This window comes from Notolabrus celidotus, chromosome 7 (genome assembly GCF_009762535.1).
Source record: "Notolabrus celidotus isolate fNotCel1 chromosome 7, fNotCel1.pri, whole genome shotgun sequence".
Classification (NCBI taxonomy): Eukaryota; Metazoa; Chordata; class Actinopteri; order Labriformes; family Labridae; genus Notolabrus; species Notolabrus celidotus.
In genome coordinates this window covers 38,548,805-38,570,152 of record NC_048278.1, presented here as the reverse complement: position 1 = coordinate 38,570,152, position 21,348 = coordinate 38,548,805, and the positions used below count along the sequence as shown (strand labels likewise).

General features: G+C 36.4%; 2 protein-coding genes and 2 long non-coding RNA genes across 4 annotated transcripts in view; 1 reads left to right on the top strand and 3 right to left on the bottom strand.

Annotated features, from left to right (window-relative positions):
* Positions 1-378: 378 nt before the first annotated feature.
* LOC117815833 lies at positions 379-2,048 on the bottom strand. Its single transcript, XR_004631857.1, has 2 exons — positions 1,900-2,048; positions 379-979 (listed from the first exon to the last, which is right to left on the bottom strand). It is a non-coding gene; the product is annotated as an uncharacterized LOC117815833 (long non-coding RNA).
* Positions 2,049-2,097: 49 nt separating this feature from the next.
* On the bottom strand, positions 2,098-7,957 carry LOC117815832 (galectin-related protein-like). Its single transcript, XM_034687788.1, has 6 exons — positions 7,875-7,957; positions 6,550-6,703; positions 5,256-5,336; positions 4,377-4,465; positions 2,503-2,686; positions 2,098-2,419 (listed from the first exon to the last, which is right to left on the bottom strand). The coding sequence occupies exons 2-6, from the start codon at positions 6,589-6,591 to the stop codon at positions 2,276-2,278; spliced, it is 540 nt and encodes a 179-aa protein (XP_034543679.1). The 5' UTR covers positions 6,592-6,703; positions 7,875-7,957; the 3' UTR covers positions 2,098-2,275.
* LOC117815834 lies at positions 6,321-8,214 on the top strand. Its single transcript, XR_004631858.1, has 2 exons — positions 6,321-6,706; positions 7,998-8,214. It is a non-coding gene; the product is annotated as an uncharacterized LOC117815834 (long non-coding RNA).
* Positions 8,215-11,948: 3,734 nt separating this feature from the next.
* LOC117816501 (equilibrative nucleoside transporter 2-like) overlaps positions 11,949-21,348 on the bottom strand; it is an 11,803-nt gene continuing 2,403 nt past the window's right edge. The window contains exons 2-13 of the mRNA XM_034688793.1: positions 20,643-20,699; positions 20,486-20,567; positions 18,862-19,016; positions 18,635-18,774; positions 18,369-18,503; positions 18,183-18,280; positions 16,862-16,937; positions 16,104-16,213; positions 15,829-15,937; positions 13,591-13,676; positions 13,307-13,503; positions 11,949-12,405 (exon numbers count right to left, since the gene is read on the bottom strand). Of these exons, the coding sequence (XP_034544684.1) occupies positions 12,285-12,405; positions 13,307-13,503; positions 13,591-13,676; positions 15,829-15,937; positions 16,104-16,213; positions 16,862-16,937; positions 18,183-18,280; positions 18,369-18,503; positions 18,635-18,774; positions 18,862-19,016; positions 20,486-20,567; positions 20,643-20,680 (1,347 nt within the window). The 5' untranslated portion in view covers positions 20,681-20,699 and the 3' untranslated portion in view covers positions 11,949-12,284. The remainder of the gene's footprint in view (positions 12,406-13,306; positions 13,504-13,590; positions 13,677-15,828; positions 15,938-16,103; positions 16,214-16,861; positions 16,938-18,182; positions 18,281-18,368; positions 18,504-18,634; positions 18,775-18,861; positions 19,017-20,485; positions 20,568-20,642; positions 20,700-21,348) is intronic.

Genomic DNA, 21,348 nt, shown 5'->3' with positions numbered 1-21,348 from the left:
GAGCTCCCCCTGTCAAAAAAAGAAGGAAAAAGAAAAAGCAGAATGAGCGCAGTGCATTGTGGGAAACAGTACGCGAGGCAGACTGGTCCGATGCATGCTGTGAAATTTTCCTGAATCAGTAGACATCCGGGGAGTTTTGGCTTACTGCAGATTTTGCTCTTGCAGAGCAAAGCAGAGCTCACTCCCCCAGCAGGTCAGCGTCCTCATACCTGTGCTGGTTCCTCCGTGCTACCAGATGACATCATCACCTGTGCTCCTTTACATCCAGGTGGTAGAGCTGCAGAGCGACATGGCAGCAGACATTAACCAGAGCTACAGCTCCAGCTAGTGGAGGGAGGCTGAACTTCAGACGTGACACAAAGTGAAGATTTAAAGTCATTGAGTTCAAGCAGACAGATTTATTAAATGCAGACAGCAGAGCATCATATCGTGTGTTTGAGGTAGTCAGCTCATCAACCAGGCAGCTTCTGTGAGTTTAAACTTTGACTTCATTTAACTTTTCAAACTATGTTTCTGTTCTGTCGACATTTAAATCCAGAAATCCACCAAAAATCTAAAATATGCACTTTAAGAACGAGAGTTTCTGAAGATATAACAGTGTGAGAACTGTTAAAGAACATTCAGTGACTGTGTTTATGTAACAGTGACAGAAAGACAGATTCAAACTGTTATAATACAAGTCAGCAAAGTTAAAGAGTAAAATACATGAAGGTCTGTAACACAGTAAAGGAAAGTTAAAAAATCTGACAAACATGAATCAAATGAACATTTCATATCGTCATATAAAACACGAGTTACAGAGAAATCAAGGATTGATCATCAGAGCTCTGAATCAATGATGAGCAGGCAGCTGGAGAGGGATCAGATACTTCCTGAGAGAGTGAGGAGATCTCAGCTGTGATGGAGTGATAACAGGAACATGTGTAAGTGTGAGGACGAGGAGGTTTAGGCAGGTTGGATGTTTAAATGTACGGAAGCCCTGAGGGTCAAATACACAAACAAGTTATGATCACAAATATGAATTTCTTTTAAACGCCAAAAACAATTAATCAAAAGCAAACATATTTCATTAAATGCAAAAAAAATCATTTAACCACACAAACAAAAAAAAATGTTTCATGATATTTAAATAAAAATGTAATTAAACACGAAATGATTTCACTGAACACAAAAATGTTTCAAGATATGCAAAAAAAAAGAAAAACAAGCAAAATATTTTTTTAAATAGTGAGATCACAGAATCCAAAATAATACAATAAAAGAAAATATTAACTTATTATTTTATTTACTATTTATTTTTCTTTTAAGTTTACTGTATATATTTATATTATTATGTAAGTAATATTTATATTTAAAATATTTGTATTTATTTATTTTAACTTTTTATGTAATATTAATATTTTTATTGTATCATTGTTATTATTCAATATGAATGTATTTAATCATTTTTAATTTTGCATTCCTGCATTCCTCCTTTATTTGTTATTTGTTCATTTTTACTATTTTGCCTCTGATTCTAATGGCTGCAGTGTTGTTTGGGGACCTGTTGGTTGAGTTTGATAAAAATGTTAAAAAAAAAAATAAAAAAAATATAAGAATTCTAAAAATCCCTAAAATCTCAATCAAAAATATTTTCAATGTAAACTTATGCAAAAAATCACAGAATATTTTTTTTTCAAATCTTTTTTTTTTTTTATCAAATCGATTTTTTTTTTTTACATAATTTAACATTTTTGTTTTTCGATATTTCTGTTGCATTTCATTAATTATTTCTGCATTTTCTGTTTCATCAAAATATTCTTGCGTTTCATGAAATAATTATGCATCTTGTAATTTTTTTTTTACATGTTTCATAAAATATTGAATTTATGTTTCACTGGCATCACAATGTTCCTTCACCTGTAAGGTCTGATGGATTATCAGGGCCGAAGAGGAGAGCATGTTTGTCTTTCACACCTGTATCCTCCTGATGTCCACCAGGGGGCGTCTTTATTAACTGACTGTATATCAGTCTATAGATCATGTTCCTCCTCCTCCTCCTCCTGCTCCTCCTCCTCCTCCTCCTCCTCCACCTCCTCCTCCTCCTCCTCCTCCTCCTCCTCCTCCTCAGCTGGTCTGTTCCCTCAGTAAACACTAAAGAGTCTCAGTCTCTAGTTTCTCCTTCACACAGCATGATGTTCATTCAGTGGATCATGGTCCACTTAGAGTCACAGAGAGCATCCACGCTGTGAACAAGTCCTGGTTTCAAGGAGGTCAGAAGTTCCTCATGGAGTCTTCAGGCCAGCTTAGAGATGGTGAGACTTCCTTTGATCCACATGGTGTCGATCTGGTCCAGGGACGTCAGTCTGTGGGAGAAATCAAACAGCTTCTGTCCGTCCAGGAACACACGGAACCGGCCGTGCTCACAGTGGATCTCCATCTGAGAGGAGAGACCACATACAGGGACAGGTTCAGCACCTGGTCTGTGTTTCCACTGTCAGGTTCAGGATTATGTTCTCGTACCTTGAAGGGCTGGCCTTTGATGAAGGGGAAGAAAGGCACGGTTCTGTCCACGTCTCCCCAGGACCCCGACTCACAGGCTCTGCGCAGGATCTGCTGGTCCCTGAATCTCACGCAGAGCTCCAGAGCCACGTCAAGCGGGGGCTGCCCGCCTAGTCCTCGACCGCAAGTGAGGGCCACGTAGAACCTGAAGGAGGAACAGAGACCACCTTAAGACCTGATGACTAAGTTAGAGTTGTGTGTATATTTAAAGGTACAGTGTGTAGTATTTAAAGGTACAGTGTGTATATTTAAAGGTACAGTGTGTATATTTAAAGGTACAGTGTGTATATTTAAAGGTACAGTGTGTAGTATTTAAAGGTACAGTGTGTATATTTAAAGGTACAGTGTGCATATTTAAAGGTACAGTGTGCAGTATTTAAAGTTACAGTGTGTATATTTAAAGGTACAGTGTGTAGTATTTAAAGGTACAGTGTGTAGTATTTAAAGGTACAGTGTGTAGTATTTAAAGGTACAGTGTGTAGTATTTAAAGGTACAGTGTGTAGTATTTAAAGGTACAGTGTGTAGTATTTAAAGGTACAGTGTGTGGTATTTAAAGGTACAGTGTGTAGTATTTAAAGGTACAGTGTGTAGCATTTAAAGGTACAGTGTGTGGTATTTAAAGGTACAGTGTGTAGTATTTAAAGGTACAGTGTGTAGTATTTAAAGGTACAGTGTGTAGTATTTAAAGGTGCAGTGTGTATATTTAAAGGTACAGTGTGTAGTATTTAAAGGTACAGTGTGTAGCATTTAAAGGTACAGTGTGTAGTATTTAAAGGTACAGTGTGTAGTATTTAAAGGTACAGTGTGTAGTATTTAAAGGTACAGTGTGTAGTATTTAAAGGTACAGTGTTATATTTAAAGGTACAGTGTGTAGTATTTAAAGGTGCAGTGTATAGTATTTAAAGGTGCAGGGTGTAGTATTTAAAGGTACAGTGTGTAGCATTTAAAGCTACAGTGTGTAGTATTTAAAGGTACAGTGTGTAGTATTTAAAGGTACAGTGTGTAGCATTTAAAGCTACAGTGTGTAGTATTTAAAGGTACAGTGTGTAGTATTTAAAGGTACAGTGTGTAGCATTTAAAGGTGCAGTGTGTAGTATTTAAAGGTACAGTGTGTAGTATTTAAAGCTACAGTGTGTAGTATTTAAAGGTACAGTGTGTAGTATTTAAAGGTACAGTGTGTAGTATTTAAAGGTACAGTGTGTAGTATTTAAAGGTACAGTGTGTAGCATTTAAAGGTACAGTGTGTAGTATTTAAAGGTACAGTGTGTAGTATTTAAAGGTACAGTGTGTAGTATTTAAAGGTACAGTGTGTAGTATTTAAAGCTACAGTGTGTAGTATTTAAAGGTACAGTGTGTAGTATTTAAAGGTACAGTGTGTAGCATTTAAAGGTACAGTGTGTAGTATTTAAAGGTACAGTGTGTAGTATTTAAAGGTACAGTGTTTAGTATTTAAAGATGCAGTGTGAAGTATTTAAAGGTACAGTGTGTAGTATTTAAAGGTACAGTGTGTAGCATTTAAAGGTACAGTGTGTAGCATTTAAAGGTACAGTGTGTAGTATTTAAAGCTACAGTGTGTAGTATTTAAAGGTACAGTGTGCATATTTAAAGGCACAGTGTGAATATTTAAAGGTACAGTTGTCTCACAGGAGCTTTAAAGTTTAGTATTTTCCTAGCTGTACTTCAGTACTCACAGTTTATTCCCACACAGGAGGAATGCAGAAGAAGTGAAAATAAAACAGATGAATAAACTAATAAAAGCAGAGTTAATCCTGAGCGTTGGAAGAGGATCAGTTAATAAATTAAAGAAGTGAAGGTAACAGGAAGTTGTTTTCACCTGTCAGGATGGTGGTCTACAACACCCACCAGCACCACCTTCTTCCCCACACACATCCCACCGCTGATGTGACCTCTGAAGGGAACTGCCTGCACACACACACACACACACACACACACACAAATACACAACAATATGAACATAATACTACATTCCAAATATGATGGTAAATTGTGAAAAAGTAATTGTTTTTCCATCAGTTGTTTAAGAGCTGGGAAGTTTTAAAATAAAATAAAATAAACATGTATCTCAAAAATTATTCAATTTCTATTTACTTCACTAATTTCAAGATGACAAAAAAATAAAGGGGATTTTTTTAGAATAAAATCAAATTTAAAGAAATGCATTATAAATCACAAATAACTAAATTAATAAAAACAAATTAACAATACAATTTCTCAAAAATATATATTTTTTTCATTTCTAGATATTTTAGTTATTTCAAGTTATGACCAAAAATGAAGAGACTTTTTTGGAATAAAATAAAATAAATAAATAACCAACTAAATAAATTGAAATCTTTGAAATCCAAATTATTTTTTAAATATTTCATTAATTTAAATAATAATAATACTAATTTAAAAAATATTCAAGTTCCAGTAACTTTACCTATTTCAAGTCATGACAAAAAAATGAGGAGACATTTTTAGAATTTAATTAAATTAAAACAAATCATAAATAACAAACCAACTAAATGAATTGAAATATATATTTTTTTATATTTCATTCATTTCTAGTTACTTTACTGATCTCAAGTAATGAGTAAAAATGAGAATAAAATAATAATAGAGAAATACAGTAAAAAATCATTAAAAAATAAATAAGAGTTAAATTAAATTATGACAATAAATGAACTATTGTCATAATATGATATGTTACCAGACTGTGAGGGTCTCTGTCTGAAGAAACGATGCTCAGTTTATGTTCATCTGCAGAGCCTCTCCGCGGGAAAACCCATTTCTGAAAGGAGAGGAAAAAATACATTAATGATGATTTAATGATTTATAACTGACACCTCATCAAACTTTAAATACTCAAAAAACTATTATTTAAAATATCTAAGAACACTCAAACAAAGGTCACTATCATCTCAGAGTTTAAACACTGAGTCTGAAACTTTCAACACCTGACAGCAGAACAAATCCTCCTGGGGTCACATGACCCGTGACAAGCACGCGCTACTTCAAACAGAGTCTGAAACCGGAAAACCAACAGTCCAGGTTCACCTTCAAAATAAAAGCAGCTGAAATAGAATGAAGACTGTTTACAGATCCTGATGTAGTGGAGGTCACTTAATTAAAAACAGTCATGACTCTGTAGTGGAAGTCACTGCATTAAACACAGACATGACTCTGTAGTGGAAGTCACTGCATTAAACACAGACATGACTCTGTAGTGGAAGTCACTGCATTAAACACAGACATGACTCTGTAGTGGAAGTCACTGCATTAAAAACAGACATGACTCTGTAGTGGAGGTCACTGCATTAAAAACAGACATGACTCTGTAGTGGAAGTCACTGCATTAAAAACAGACATGACTCTGTAGTGGAAGTCACTGCATTAAACACAGACATGACTCTGTAGTGGAAGTCACTGCATTAAAAACAGACATGACTCTGTAGTGGAAGTCACTGCATTATAAACAGACATGACTCTGTAGTGGAAGTCACTGCATTAAAAACAGACATGACTCTGTAGTGGAAGTCACTGCATTAAACACAGACATGACTCTGTAGTGGAAGTCACTGCATTAAACACAGACATGACTCTGTAGTGGAAGTCACTGCATTAAAAACAGACATGACTCTGTAGTGGAAGTCACTGCATTAAAAACAGACTGGGTTCCTTGAATCTAATTTTGCTTACACATTAGGGCTTTTATTTTGTTAGAGTTGACAGGAAGTGCGTTTGTTTCACTTTCAGCAGCTTTCCCTAAAGTGAACTCAGGTCGGTGTTTTAGAAAAACTCGTGAACAGTCCAAACGTTCACCTGAAGTCAAACTCAAACAGACTAACATGAAGTCACAGCAGGTGGTCAGACTCCTCCTGTCTCTGATTGGTTTATAACCTCTGACCTGTTTCTCAGGTGAGAGTGTGTGTTTGTGAGAGTGTGTATGAGTGTGTGTGTGTGTATGTGTGTGAGTGTGTGTGTGAGTGTGTGTGTGAGCTCACCTTCCTGCCCGGCGCTGCTGTCCCTCCCTGTGTTTCAGCCATGTTGTCTCTCCTCTCTGGAGGAAACAGATTCAGGGCTTTGAGCTGCAGGTCCAGTTTTTCTGCTCCAACCGCCTCCTGCCGACCGAGCCCCTGCTGACGTCACAGCCTCAACCTGGTTCATTACACACACACACACACACACACACACACACACACACACACACACACACACACACACACACACACACACACACACACATACACACACACACACACACACACAGCTCTGGTAATCAGTTGCCCCTGCATACCTCTCTCCCTCTCTCTCAGGTCAATAACAACAGAGCTTATTGTTCGGCTCTAACTGAAGGCAAAACCCCAAATATGAAACTCTCTGCTGGTTTTCTCTCAGAGGAGCTAAATTTAACTTTTAATAACCACATTGAGCTTTAAGACTCAGACTTTAACACTGACTGGAAAGCAGAGTTTGAGGAGTTTAAAACAGAGACAGAATCCATTCATTGACCTGTGTTTGTTTAAAGAGAGCAGAGTCCACAGAGAGCTTCCTCTTGTAGTTCTCTATGATAGATCACATTAGAACTACATTTCCCATCTTTAATTATTTTCAGTTTTACTTCATCCTGAAATCCAATAACTACAAAAAACAACAATGTTGAATTCTAAACACCAAAATCTTTAGAATACCAAAAAAAATCTGATTCTGATTTTTGTTTCATTTTTTAAATTTGATTTTATTCTGTGAATTTTTTTTGCATAATTTTACTTTTTTTTTTTTTTTGCATTTCATGAATTATTTTTGCATTTTCTGTTTCATGACACATTTTACATTTTTTACAAAATAATATTTGTGTTCCATGAAATAATTTTGTGTTTTGTGAAATGTCTTTCATGTTTCAGGGAGAACCTGATCACACACAAATCACTCCACAGAAAGTAGTTCCAGCACATTTCCCCTCTGCCCGTTGACACTGTGGCAAAGCGTTCCCATAACGACCTGCTAATCAAACGTTACCCCGCCTATTACCCGGCTACTAACCTAAAACACAAACATGTTATAAACATTGATTAAAGATTAATTTATTGATCTGAAATGATTCGTGTTTACAGTTTTTGAAAATAGTCCCAGTGATTCCTCGTCAGTGATCGTTCCATGGTTCTCACACTGCTCCTGTTTGTTTTGGTCTTTGGATTTGTTGACGTCAGGATGAAAGTTTAACACCACAGGACTTTAGGGTTTGTAATGTAAACAGTCATGAATATAATCAGAGTATTACACTTCATGTTTGTTGGTTTAAAATGTGTAAGAAGTTGAATTAACTCACCCTGAAAGTCTGCAGCTGAGCTGAACATGTGAACTCGCTCTGCTCTTATTTTAAAAGTGATTCACTAACTCCTCAACGACTTCACTGTGTCGTCCAAACTTTCCTTTTTCATTTTCTGTGGAGAGAGAAGAAGAAGAAGAAGAAGAATGGGAGGAAGCAGGAGGATGGGAGGTGAAAGGAAAAGGGCCGAGCTGGAGGAAGAGGAGGAGGAAACATGGCGGCAGCAGAGAGACGGTTTTCTTCCTTTGACTGAGAAGCTTTAAAGTGATAAAGTTCAGGACGGGACACGAGGCTCAGAACTGTGTGACTGTAGTTATAATAAAGCTTCCTGTAATAAAGACACTGAGTGAACTCTGGATCCTTTAAGATCAGTTTTTAATAAATGTTAAGTGGAGATTACTTTTCCTTCAATCGTCACTGCAACTTTTAGAAACCAGCGATGTCAGCCAAGACCAGCCTGTAATTATTCTAATGCTGTTATCTCCAGATCATGAGTTAGTCATTATAATATCTCAATAACTAATTATTTTCTGCCTTTGATTATGATTTTTTAATCTGTTTAAGAAATGCAAGCAAAAAAAGATGCAGCAAAAAACTCCCAAAACTGCAGTTCCCCAAAAGTCCACTAGAGGCTGCCTCCAAAAGTGAGTCGGTCCCCATAGAGCCCCATGTTAAAATGTTAAAGCAGAAATAAACATGTTTACATCCTGGGACAAAAACAGTTAAGGTGTTTAGGTGATTTATTACACTTGACTTTTAATGGTTTTACATTTGAAGGAAAAGATTTAGGATTTTTTTAATTATCACTAAAGTTTTTTTTTTTAATTCAAAATAACTTAAGATTCATAAAATAACCTGAAATAAAATGGTGATGGTTTTGTTTTTAAATTTTTGAGCAGTAGGCTACTATTTTCAAAATTAAAATTAAAAATGTTTAAAAAATGTCAGTATATGTATAAAGAGTCCACGATATATCACATTTTCGGTTACTTAAATAAAAGATGAGAAATAATGAACTTTTCCAAAATTGTATTTATTAAAATAGACATGTTGATTATTTTGTATTTTCCTGGTTTGTAAAATGACTGAAAAATTCAACTATTTCTGTTTTATAAAAAAGAATAAGGTCCACATTCGGGAGGAAAAAAAGTGAAAATTTGAGAATAAAGTGAATTTTACAAGAATAAAGGTGTAAGGTCAAAAATTTCCAGTAGAAAATGTGGAAGAAAAAAAAAAAAAAATTTGTAAAATATACGAGATTGAAGATTAGGTTATGAAAAAAAAGGCGTGAATTTAAACAATGAAAGTTCATTCAAAGAACTCAAGTTGTAAATTAATGAGTGTAAAAAATTAATTTAAGAAAGTAAAATTGTAAGAGAAAAAAAAATACTCCAAGGAGATGAAAGTGTTAATCTTTAAAGATTAAAAGTGGAATTTTAACTAAAAGAAGTTATAACTCTGAGGTCAGAGTTCATCCATGTAAAATATTAAATCTGTTTAAGAGAACAGATAACTGGAGATATCAGGAGAAGTGTAACTTCAAAAAATGCTTATTATATTAGTTCAGGCGGCCGGCTGCTGTTCTTTATTAATGACTTTATTTTGGTAAGTTTATGACTTTGTTCTCAAAGTCCTTCATTTTTCCACATTATCCCTAATCCTCTGTTATACTGGTTTAATATAAAACAAAGAGCTGAGGAGCAAATAAAAAAACAAGACTTCAAATTCAGTGCATTTTATTATGAAGGCAACAAAAGAACAAAGCCTCAATCAAAACTTAAACTCAGTATAAAAACATAAATAAAGATTTAGATCTGGAAACAAAAAATGATTTCCAGAATGTGAAAAACAAGAGCAGCAACATTCATACGACACATTCATTAAAATTCACTGGAATATAAAAATGCCCCAGGGGAGGATCCAGCTTCTTTTAATATTTCTTTTTTGTTTTAAACAAAATTCAAAATACATCAGAAAATAAATAACAACAAACAAACTGAGAAAAGTCCCAGAGATACACACAGAATGAACATCGGCACACTGTCCCTTTAAATCTGTGAACCTGTAAACCTCTGAAGTCATTAGCCAATAGGAGAGCTCTGTCACTGTGATGTCACTACTTCAGATCAAGGCCATAGTCACAGAGGAGTTAAATTATCAATGAAGAATATCTGCATCCAGGTAACTCCCCTTTTTGAAATTTTTAAAAAATATTCAATATTAAAAAAAAAAATTGAACCAAAAAAAATGAAATTAATAAATAGAATCTATTTAATTATATAATTCAAAAATAAAAAATATGAACATAAAATTTGACTTCAGTGCACTGTCCTTTTAAATTGTTTTGGCTGAATGAACCATTCATTTTAATTAATTTATGCACAACTAATTATCAGAAATATCCACAGGAGACCCCAATATAAATGTTTGCCAGGTTAATATAAACATTTTAAATATTTTCATAATTGTTATTAGAATTGCTGATATGCATTACTAATGTAAAAACAGAGTATTAAGGCCACAGTAAAGATGAAAAAAAAAGACATTTCCAAATTAAAGTCCTTAATTCACCACAAGTCAACATTTCAGAATAAAGTTGTAAGTTTGACAGAACAGTCATATTTTGAGCATCAGTTAGCATGTTTAGCTCTTATTTTGAAGGGACACATCAGCAGAGCAGCTTCCTGTACTAAAACAAACAACATGGAGCATCTTGTGAAATTAAGCTTTAGTGTAGGTTTTCAAAATAACTAGATTCTCGATCTTTGAGCACATCGGCTCATCGTTCTCTGAAGAACCAGTTCGTCTGTAGCCGTTAAATTAACTTAACAAGACGATCGACCATTCTCATTTCAGTGCATGTGTCTGGTTACTCCTTTGATCCCCCTTTATGCTATTTAACACATAGGTTAGTCATAGCCTGTTATTAAGACTTCTTTCTCAGAAAAATACGACTTTATTCTCGTAATTTTTACAATCTTTTTTTTACCATAAATTTACTTTTTTTTTCTTAAATTGTACTATTTTTTTTTCGAAAATTTCCGAATTGTTTTACGTAAATTGTACTATTTTCTTTCGTAAATTTCCGAATTGTTTTACGTAAATTGTTTTTGTTTTTTTTTCGTAAATTTCCGAATTGTTTTACGTGAATTGTACTATTTTTTTCGTAAATTTCCGAATTGTTTTATGTGAGTTGTACTATTTTTTTTCGAAAATTTCCGAATTGTTTTACGTAAATTCTACTATTTTTTTTCGAAAATTTGCGAATTGTTTTACGTAAATTGTACTATTTTCTTTCGTAAATTTCCGAATTGTTTTACGTAAATTGTTTTTGTTTTTTTTTCGTAAATTTCCGAATTGTTTTACGTGAATTGTACTATTTTTTTCGTAAATTTCCGAATTGTTTTATGTGAGTTGTACTATTTTTTTCGTAAATTTCCGAATTGTTTTACGTAAATTGTACTATTTTTTTTCGAAAATTTGCGAATTGTTTTACGTAAATTGTACTATTTTTTTCGTAAATTTCCTAATTGTTATACGTAAATTGTACTATTTTTTTCGTAAATTTCCGAATTGTTTTACGTAAATTGTACTATTTTTTTTTGAAAATTTCCGAATTGTTTTACGTGAATTGTACTATTTTTTTCGTAAATTTCCGAATTGTTTTACGTGAATTGTACTATTTTTTTCGTAAATTTCCGAATTGTTTTATGTGAGTTGTACTATTTTTTTCGTAAATTTCCGAATTGTTTTACGTAAATTCTACTATTTTCTTTCGTAAATTTCCGAATTGATTTATGTGAATTGTACTATTTTTTTTCGTAAATTTCCGAATTGATTTCCGTAAATTGTACTATTTTCTTTCGTAAATTTCCGAATTGTTTTACGTAAATTGTACTATTTTTTTTCGAAAATTTCCGAATTGTTTTACGTAAATTGTACTATTTTTTTTCGAAAATTTCCGAATTGTTTTACGTAAATTGTACTATTTTTTTTTTTTTTAATTCTAAAAAAAAAATCTTGTACATTTACAACTTTTTTCCTGTATATTTGACATTTTGTCCTTCCCTTTTTTTCCTGTATTTTTTCCATAAATTTACAACTTTAAAAGTTAAAAAAAAAACTTTTTTCTGGACAGCTCTATCAACAAAATCTCATAACTGTTTCATCCTTAATGTGTCCTTAACCCTAAATATTACTTGTCTTTTTGGATTGATTGATGATCACTATATCTATTTTTACATTTGGATTCCTTTGAATCGTTGTTGTTGTTTTCTTGTTGTGTCTGGTCTGCTGTTTGGGTTGTAAACTTGTTTTTAGAGGTGTGTATTTTTACTCATATAATCCTTCATCCACTCAGATCAGTCATTCACTCATCAAAAACACAGTCTCACTCCTCATTCCAGTCATCTAAACCCGTGTCCCCAGTGTCCCCAGTAAGAAGGAGAACGAGGCTCCCACTGCCAGACCCAGGACCAGGAAGAAGGTCATCAGGGAGCCGGCCGTCTCACAGTCTTTACAGCGCACAAACCTGAAGGACGGACAGACAGACACGGTTACAACAAACACTGAACACATATCAAAACTAAAAACTGCAGATAAACAAACAAAACCATCAAAATACAGAAAACTGAAAATAATCTAAACTCTGTCAGAGACCAGTTGTTAGAGGATTTTACTGCAAGAGAGAACAAAAACTGTTTTTTGGTCTCAATATTCGTCATTATTAGTGCTTTAATTAATTTGAATCATTGAATGATATCATTAAAATGAGTTACATTTAAATGTTCGTGCTTTTTAAACAGAAAACCCAGTTTCCCCCTCTGCTTGCATTACAGGGCGGACCTGCCACTACCAATATGGCCGACGTGCTGACGTATCACAGCAGAGGGGGAAACACAACCAATGCAGGTCTATGTTTATACAGTAAGTCGATGGCTTTCTGGTTGTGGCCACCTTGTTGAGCTTTGCCTGACCTTACGTGAATGAGGGGCGGAGCTAGAGAGGAGTGATGGGTTAGCAAATTCAGTATAACTAGCTAACGTAAGCGCTAGCCTGGTAATTAAGTGCATGTTTAATTAATGGTTGCTATAATAATGTTGTTTGAAAAATCTGCTTCAAACTACAGAAAATGAACATCTGTCAGTCTTAGGTAGCCCCGCCCTGACTCCTCCCCCTCTTCCTGGTCTCTGTGACTCTAAATGGGACCATGAGTTAATAAAGGAACATCATGCTGTGTTGAAGAAGACCTGAAACTAGAGACCGAGACCATAGACTCATTAGAGAAATGTTTACTGAGGGCAGAAACAGAGAAGAAGTTCCCAGCTGACAGTCTCCCCCTGCTGGCCGTTAGCGGGACTGCAGGTTTGAGATATTAGATCTTTTTTCCTCCCTGAAACACAAACAAACACAACCCCCAGTGGAGGACTCACTGTGGAGCGTAGGCCATGCAGAGGCTCGCCAAGTATCCGTTAGAGAAGGAGAACAGAGCCATGATAACCACGAAGGCGAAGTCGTGACTGAAGAAGACGGGGAGTTTGGAGTTTTGGACGTTACACAGCATGAGCAGAGGGATGAAGACGAGACGAGACAGCACGGCAGCAGGGAACAGAACGCTGTCCTTCGAAGGCTGAAGACAAAACAACAACGACGACAGGTCAGAAGAGATTCACGACGTGACGGGTAAAGAATTTAAAGAGCAAAGAAGACGACTCACCCACTGCACGAGGGACGGGGCGCTGCGGCCGACCAGGTCCATGGTGTTGAAAACGATGAAGCAGCAAACGCAGGTGAAGATTTTCTCTGTAGGAGAGACGGAGCGGGAAAAATACACAAACCTTAAAGAAGTGCACGGACTCCTTTTCTCCTCAACTGCATTCTGTGTCTGTTCACACATCTAAAACTCTACTTTCTAAAATTTTGCAAGATCCTGTGAGAGACTTTTGTAAGATCAAAAGAAGTTTTTCTAGATCCTAAATGGCTTTTGCAAAATCCTGAGTTTATTTTATTAGATTCTGAGAGACTTTTGCAAGATCCCCAGAAACTTTTGAAAGTCTCAAACTTGATCCTTGAAAATTTCAAGATCCTGAGAGACTTTTACAAGATCCTCAGAAACTTGTGCAAGATCCTGAAAATGTTTTGTAAGATCCTGAGAGACTTTTGCAAGAGTCCTATAAACTTTTTAAAGACTCAAACCTTTCTAAGATCCTGAGAGACTTTTGCAAGATCTTAGGAAAAGTTTTGCAAGATCCTAAGAGACTTGCCAGATTAAAAGATGTTTTTACAGGAACTTTTGGAAGTCTCAAAAACTTTGAGCTCCTGAGAAACTTGTGCCAGATCTAAAAAAAACTGTTTCTTGATCCTGAGTGACTTTTGCAAGATCCCCAGAAACGTTTCAAAGTCTCAAACTTGATCCTTGGAAATTCCAAGATCCTGAGAGACTTTTAAAAGATCCTCAGAAACTTGTGCAAGATCCTGAAAATGTTTTGTAAGATCCTGAGAGACTTTTGCAAGAGTCCTATAAACTTTTTAAAGACTCAAACCTTTGTGAGATCCTGAGAGACTATTGCAAGGTCTTAGGAAAAGTTTTGCAAGATCCTAAGAGACTTGCCAGATCAAAAGATGTTTTTACAGGAACTTTTGGAAGTCTCAAAAACTTTGAGCTCCTGAGAAACTTGTGCTCAATCTAAAAAAAACAGTTTCTTGATCCTGAGTGACTTTTGCAAGATCCCCAGAAACTTTTGAAAGTCTCAAACTTGATCCTTGGAAATTCCAAGATCCTGGGTGACTTTTATAAGATCCTCAGAAACTTGTGCAAGATCCTGAAAATGTTTTGTAAGATCCGGAGAGACTTTTGCAAGATCTTAGGAAAAGTTTTGCCAGATCCTAAGAGACTTGCCAGATCAAAAGATGTTTTTACAGGAACTTTTGGAAGTCTCAAAAACTTTGAGCTCCTGAGAAACTTGTGCAAGATCCTGAAAATGTTTTGTAAGATCCTGAGAGACTTTTGCAAGAGTCCTATAAACTTTTTAAAGACTCAAACCTTTTTAAGATCCTGAGAGACTTTTGCAAGATCTTAGGAAAAGTTTTTCCAGATCCTAAGAGACTTGCCAGATCAAAAGATGTTTTTACAGGAACTTTTGGAAGTCTCAAAAACTTTGAGCTCCTGAGAAACTTGTGCTCGATCTAAAAAAAACTGTTTCTTGATCCTGAGTGACTTTTGCAAGTCTCAAACTTGATTCTTGGAAATTCCAAGATCCTGGGTGACTTTTAAAAGATCCTCAGAAACTTGTGCAAGATCCTGAAAATGTTTTGTAAGATCCCGAGAGACTTTTGCAAGAGTCCTATAAACTTTTTAAGATACTTCGTTTTTTAGATCTGGCACAAGTTTCTCAGGAGCTCAAAGTTTTTGAGACTTCCAAAAGTTCCTGTAAAAACTTCTTTTCATCTGGCAAGTCACTCAGGATCTGGCAAAACTTTTCCTAAGATCTCTGTTTCTTGATCCTGAGTGACTTTTGCAAGATCCTCAGAGGATTTTGGCTTTTCAAATATTTTTTTTGCAAGAGCCCGATTGACTTTTAAAAGACTCAGAAGCTCTACGATCCTGAGAAACGTGTGCCAGATCCTGACAGACTTTTGCAGAAGCACTGGAAACATTTGAAAATCTAAAACTTTTTTAAGATCCTTAAAGAGTTTTTTAAGGATCCTAAGAAAACTTTTGTAGATCTCTTGAGACTTTCGCAAGGTACTGAGTAAACTTTGGTCCAAACCAGACCTCTATCAATCCGCTGACAGACAATCACACCAACAACACGTGACTCTTCTTTGGAAGACTGCAGGAAGTTTGTATTCCAAACGTGTTGAGGTAAACAGAAAGCACCCCGGTCCAGTTACAGTCACAGTCTTACTGTAAAAATAAATAATGCTAAAAACAAAAAGATAAACGGCGTCTCACTCCAGGCTTCGCTCTCCGTGTAGACGGTCTGGACTCGGACTGTGATCACAGGAAACACTGACAGAGTGACGGCGAACACACACGTCACACACAGCGCCATCAGCCAGATCTGCAGAGCAAATATTCAAGAACACAAAATGTAGATCGTCAGTGAAAACTACAGAACTACAGGATGTGCTGAAATGTGAACGTGTTAGAATGATCTAATGTGTCTTCAGCCACCTTGTCAAAAAATGTAAGATCTATAAAAAAAACACAGGAGAAAAGTTCTTCACCTTTTTGAAGACAGCAAAGACGGACAGACGCTCCTGACTCTCCTCCGGTTCAAACCGGACCTGTCCGTTAGCCTCGAGCTCTTTGGGGTTGTCGTTTAACGGTTTCTTTTCTTTAGAAGAAAAAAGAAGTTATATTAGTTCTATTGAGTGAGGTCATCAAGTAAAGATTTCTACACATTTATGCACGCTAACTGCGAGCTAACTGTAGCGCAGCTGACTGAAAAGGTCACGTTAGCATGCTAATAGACCGTCTGACCGTACTACAGAAAGTGCTGAGAGGTAACGGGTAATAAAGTTAAATATATCTGATCTGAATCTTCATAAAGTTGTTTAAAATTATTGTAAATCTGGAAGATTTTGAAATAGCAGTTCACAAAAACAACAAAACATGTTAGCCTCGGTTAGCATTCAGAGATATAGCTCTCTAACTGTAGCATGTTTAACTACAGCTAACTATGAAAACCAAAACTCTCCATGTGTGGTTTGTAAGTTAAAGTCAAGTTTAAAAAATATCTTTGATCTTTTATTTAACTTAAAAAAAACCTAGCATGACTCGGCATTAAATTATGCTAGCTTGTGATGCTACAGTATTTACAAAGTTGATATTTCTTGATTGAACAGGGCTGAAGACTTCCCAGAAATCCAATCCAATTACATTCAAACTTAGTTTTTGAAATCTGAATGGATGATACAACTTTTAACTGAAACCACTATCACAATAGTAGCATAGCATTAGCATGTTGCTAAATAACAGGTACCTGTAGTGTTGAGGAGATTCTGCGTCGTCTCCAGTTCATCAGTCTGACCACCGTTCAAGTAAAAACGAGCAAATTCCTGCAAATAACAAACATACCTTTAGTAAGCAGACATGACTCTGTAGTGGAAGTCACTGCATTAAAAACAGACATGACTCTGTAGTGGAAGTCACTGCATTAAACACAGACGTGACTCTGTAGTGGAAGTCACTGCATTAAACACAGACATGACTCTGTAGTGGAAGTCACTGCATTAAACACAGACATGACTCTGTAGTGGAAGTCACTGCATTAAAAACAGACATGACTCTGTAGTGGAAGTCACTGCATTATAAACAGACATGACTCTAGTGGAAGTCACTGCATTATAAACAGACATGACTCTGTAGTGGAAGTCACTGCATTATAAACAGACATGACTCTGTAGTGGAAGTCACTGCATTAAAAACAGACATGACTCTGTAGTGGAAGTCACTGCATTAAAAACAGACATGACTCTGTAGTGGAAGTCACTGCATTATAAACAGACATGACTCTAGTGGAAGTCACTGCATTATAAACAGACATGACTCTGTAGTGGAAGTCACTGCATTATAAACAGACATGACTCTGTAGTGGAAGTCACTGCATTAAAAACAGACATGACTCTGTAGTGGAAGTCACTGCATTATAAACAGACATGACTCTGTAGTGGAAGTCACTGCATATTAAACAGACATGACTGTAGTGGAAGTCACTGCATTAAACACAGACATGACTCTGTAGTGGAAGTCACTGCATTAAACACAGACATGACTCTGTAGTGGATGTCACTGCATTAAAAACAGACATGACTCTGCAGTGGAAGTCACTGCATTAAACACAGACATGACTCTGTAGTGGAAGTCACTGCATTAAAAACAGACATGACTGTAGTGGAAGTCACTGCATTAAACACAGACATGACTCTAGTGGAAGTCACTGCATTATAAACAGACATGACTCTGTAGTGGAAGTCACTGCATTAAACACAGATATGACTCTGTAGTGGAAGTCACTGCATTAAACACAGACATGACTCTGTAGTGGAAGTCACTGCATTAAACACAGACATGACTCTGCAGTGGAAGTCACTGCATTAAACACAGACATGACTCTGTAGTGGAAGTCACTGCATTAAACACAGACATGACTCTGTAGTGGAAGTCACTGCATTATAAACAGACATGACTCTGTAGTGGAAGTCACTGCATTAAAAACAGACATGACTCTGTAGTGGAAGTCACTGCATTAAAAACAGACATGACTCTTTAGTGGAAGTCACTGCATTAAGGCGTCTTCTCACCAGTTGTGGCAGCAGCAGGTAACACATCAGAGTCCCCAGAGTGGCCACACAGGGCGTGATGAAGTATCCCAACGCGGCCGAGCTTTTATCTGCGTTACCTGTAGAGGTGAAATATTAAAAGTAATCATGTGATTGATTATTCGATCAACAGATAGTTTAATCATCGCTCTGTGTGAGTGAACTCACTTAAGATGGAGAGGAGCATGGCGATCGCAGCGAAGATCCCTGCCAGACCCTGACCGCTCATGAACAGGGTGCTGTACCGAGGAGGAAACAGACCGACCACGCCGAACAGACTGCCCTGTAGCACTGCACTACACACTGTACACACACACACACACACACACAGGTTTAAAGCATTCAAAGTGATGAAATGATGTTAAATTGAGGATTAAATGATGACATGGATGTAAACATCTCCAACTTAAAGCTGGACGAGAGTTTGAACTCACTGTTGATGAACCAGATGGTGGCCATCGTGACAGAGAAGAAGGTGTCCGGCTCCATCGGGACCTGGACCAGGGCGGCGGTGAGGGAGAAGAGGAGGAAGATGACGACGAGGCTGAAGGCCACACGGAAACGCTCCTTCACCCTGCGGAGAGACGAACATCTCGAGTGAGTCACTCTGGGATCTACTTCCTGGAACACGTCTGAGGATCGCTTCACGTCGTGGACTCACCTCTGGTAGAGGAAGGAGTTGAGCAGGGTGAACATCAGCAGGGGCAGCTGGGAAAGCAAGGCCATCCAGCTGTCATAGTTATAGTCTTTAGGCGTGGAGGTGTTGGGGGTGGCGTTGGAGGTGGTGTTCGGTGCTTCCAGGCGTCCGTTGAAATACTAAAACAAAGAGGATAAGATAAATCACTTTTATTGTCATTCAATTAATGTTGAGTTGTTTATTTACTATTTAAATAAAAAAAAAATTTGACAAAACTTTGAAAAAAAAATTGGGGAAAATAATTTTTGATTAAAAAAAAAAGGACAAAAAAAATTTGACAAAAAAAACATGACTTTTTTTTTTTACAATTTTCTTTTTTTTTTTTTTTTTAATTTAACCGGAAAGAAATAATTTTCCTTAAATTTGAAATTGTGCTCCAAAAGAAGAAAAACATGAAAAAAAGGGGAAATTTTGCACCTGCAGTTAAAAACATGAAAAAAGCAATGAATGAATCAACACCATTAGAGGGCAGCAAAACAAAGAGGAATGTGATTCATCACATATGGAAAAAACAATGACAGTGAATGGTTATCATTTTGAAAAAAAAATGTTGAAAAAAAAATTTTGGAAAAAAAATGTTTGAAAAAAAAATGTTGAAAAAAAAAAATGTTTGAAAAAAAAAATGTTGAAAAAAAAAAATGTTTGAAAAAAAAAAATGTTGAAAAATTTTTTTGACCCCGGAGCCTGTCGAAAAAGCTAATTTTCCTCAAATTTGAAATTGTGCTCCAAAAGCAGAAAAACATGAAAAACCTGCGCCTGCTGTTAAAAACATGGAAAAAGCAATGAATGAATCAACACCAGTAGAGGGCAGTAAAACAAAAAGGAATGCCATTCATCACAGATGACACCATAGAAGCAGATGGACAGGAAGATATCATTATGAGCAACACAACAGTTAGCCTGTTAGCATGAAGAGACTCAGCTGGTCTGTTTTAGATGGTGCTATATTTCATCACAGATGGATTCACTGAATCAACACGTGAGAGGAGATAAGCGCGAGTAGCAAAGACGTTTCAACACGGCTTTAAAATCCTTTTGAACTCAAAAAGCCGTGATCGCAGAGATCGGCCGGTGTTTTGGTTTAAACGGCGACCCTGTTAACTGGAGACTCTCAGCCGGATGCATCCCTCATAAACGTCTTTAGACCATCATTAAATATCTGATGAGGATATTTTCAAATCTTGATAAAAACTAAACTAGTTTGCATTCCCAGGAACTCCCTCTGTGTTTCAACAGCTGTGGAAACTCCACAAACACTGACACGTTCAGCTGAAGGTCTCCAGTTTACAGGGTCACTTTTAAAAGCGGAACACCGGGAGGAGAGACGCATTCACGGTGGGCTGAGAGAAGACTACTGTTACAAGCTGCTAAATCAAGAGAATCACAGCTTCTTCTTTTGAAAAGTACACACACATACAAAAAAGATAGAACAAATAAAAACTAATGAAAGAAAGAGAAATCAAGTGAATCACAGATGTGTGTGATGTTAGTTTGAGAAAGTTTGAGCTAACACCTACGAGCTAACCAGACGTGAGCGAGCATCAGCATCACTGCTTTAATGATGAAGAGGAAGGTGAGGGGTTCAAACCTGAGAGGCCGTCATGAAGAAGTTCCAGGGCAGCAGAGTCCCCACTCCGAGGATGAAGATGATCAGGCCGACGACGTGACCGCTGTGGGAATAAAACATGTATCACCTCACCTGATCGCTTATATCAAAACGTTTAAATGTTAAGTCTCAAACTCACCGGTCTGCAGGAGGAGTCTGTCTCTTCTCTTCTGACATCCTGATGTCTGTCACGTTCCTGTTACGGCACAAACACTCAGGTGTTCAAATATCACTCGACAGGTGAGCAGAGGGTGTGAGCACTCAGAGTGTTACATGAGTAGACTTAGAAAAAAAAACCTTCAAACACACTTTAACTTGAGTGGAGGGAAATGAAATAATCTGGATTACAACAGTAGTCAAATAGGACTATCCATTGTGTGCTAACCCTACCTCTGAACAACACAACTGATGGTCTCAAACACATTAAGAAGGCAAGTCATTCTACTAATGAACTCTTGACAAGGCTCATGTTCATTAGAAACCATTCCAGGAGACCACTTCATGAAGCAGACTGATAGAAACCATTCCAGGAGACCACTTCATGAAGCAGACTGAGAGAATACCAAGAGTGTGCAAAGCTGTCATGAAGGAAAAAGGGGGCTACTTTACAGAATCTAAATTATAAAACATATTCTGCTTTGTTTAACACTTTTTAAAAAATTAAATAATTCCATATATGTTTTTTCATAGTGTTAGATGTCTTCAGTATTAATCTACAGTGTTTACAATAATTAAAATAAATACAAACCCTTGAATGAGAAGGTGTTTACAAACTTTTGACTGGTACTATATTTGACAAGTGGAAACAAAAAGCATATATAAACATATTTTATATGTGAGTACAC

Excerpts from the sequence above, each read along its gene's own strand:
- LOC117815832 (XM_034687788.1), bottom strand. The coding sequence starts at position 6,591 with ATGGCTGAAACACAGGGAGGGACAGCAGCGCCGGGCAGGAAG. Across the intron at positions 5,337-6,549 it reads CAGCAGCGCCGGGCAGGAAG|AAATGGGTTTTCCCGCGGAG; the intron begins GTGAGCTCACAC and ends CTCTCCTTTCAG. Across the intron at positions 4,466-5,255 it reads ACAGAGACCCTCACAGTCTG|GCAGTTCCCTTCAGAGGTCA; the intron begins GTAACATATCAT and ends GTGTGTGTGCAG.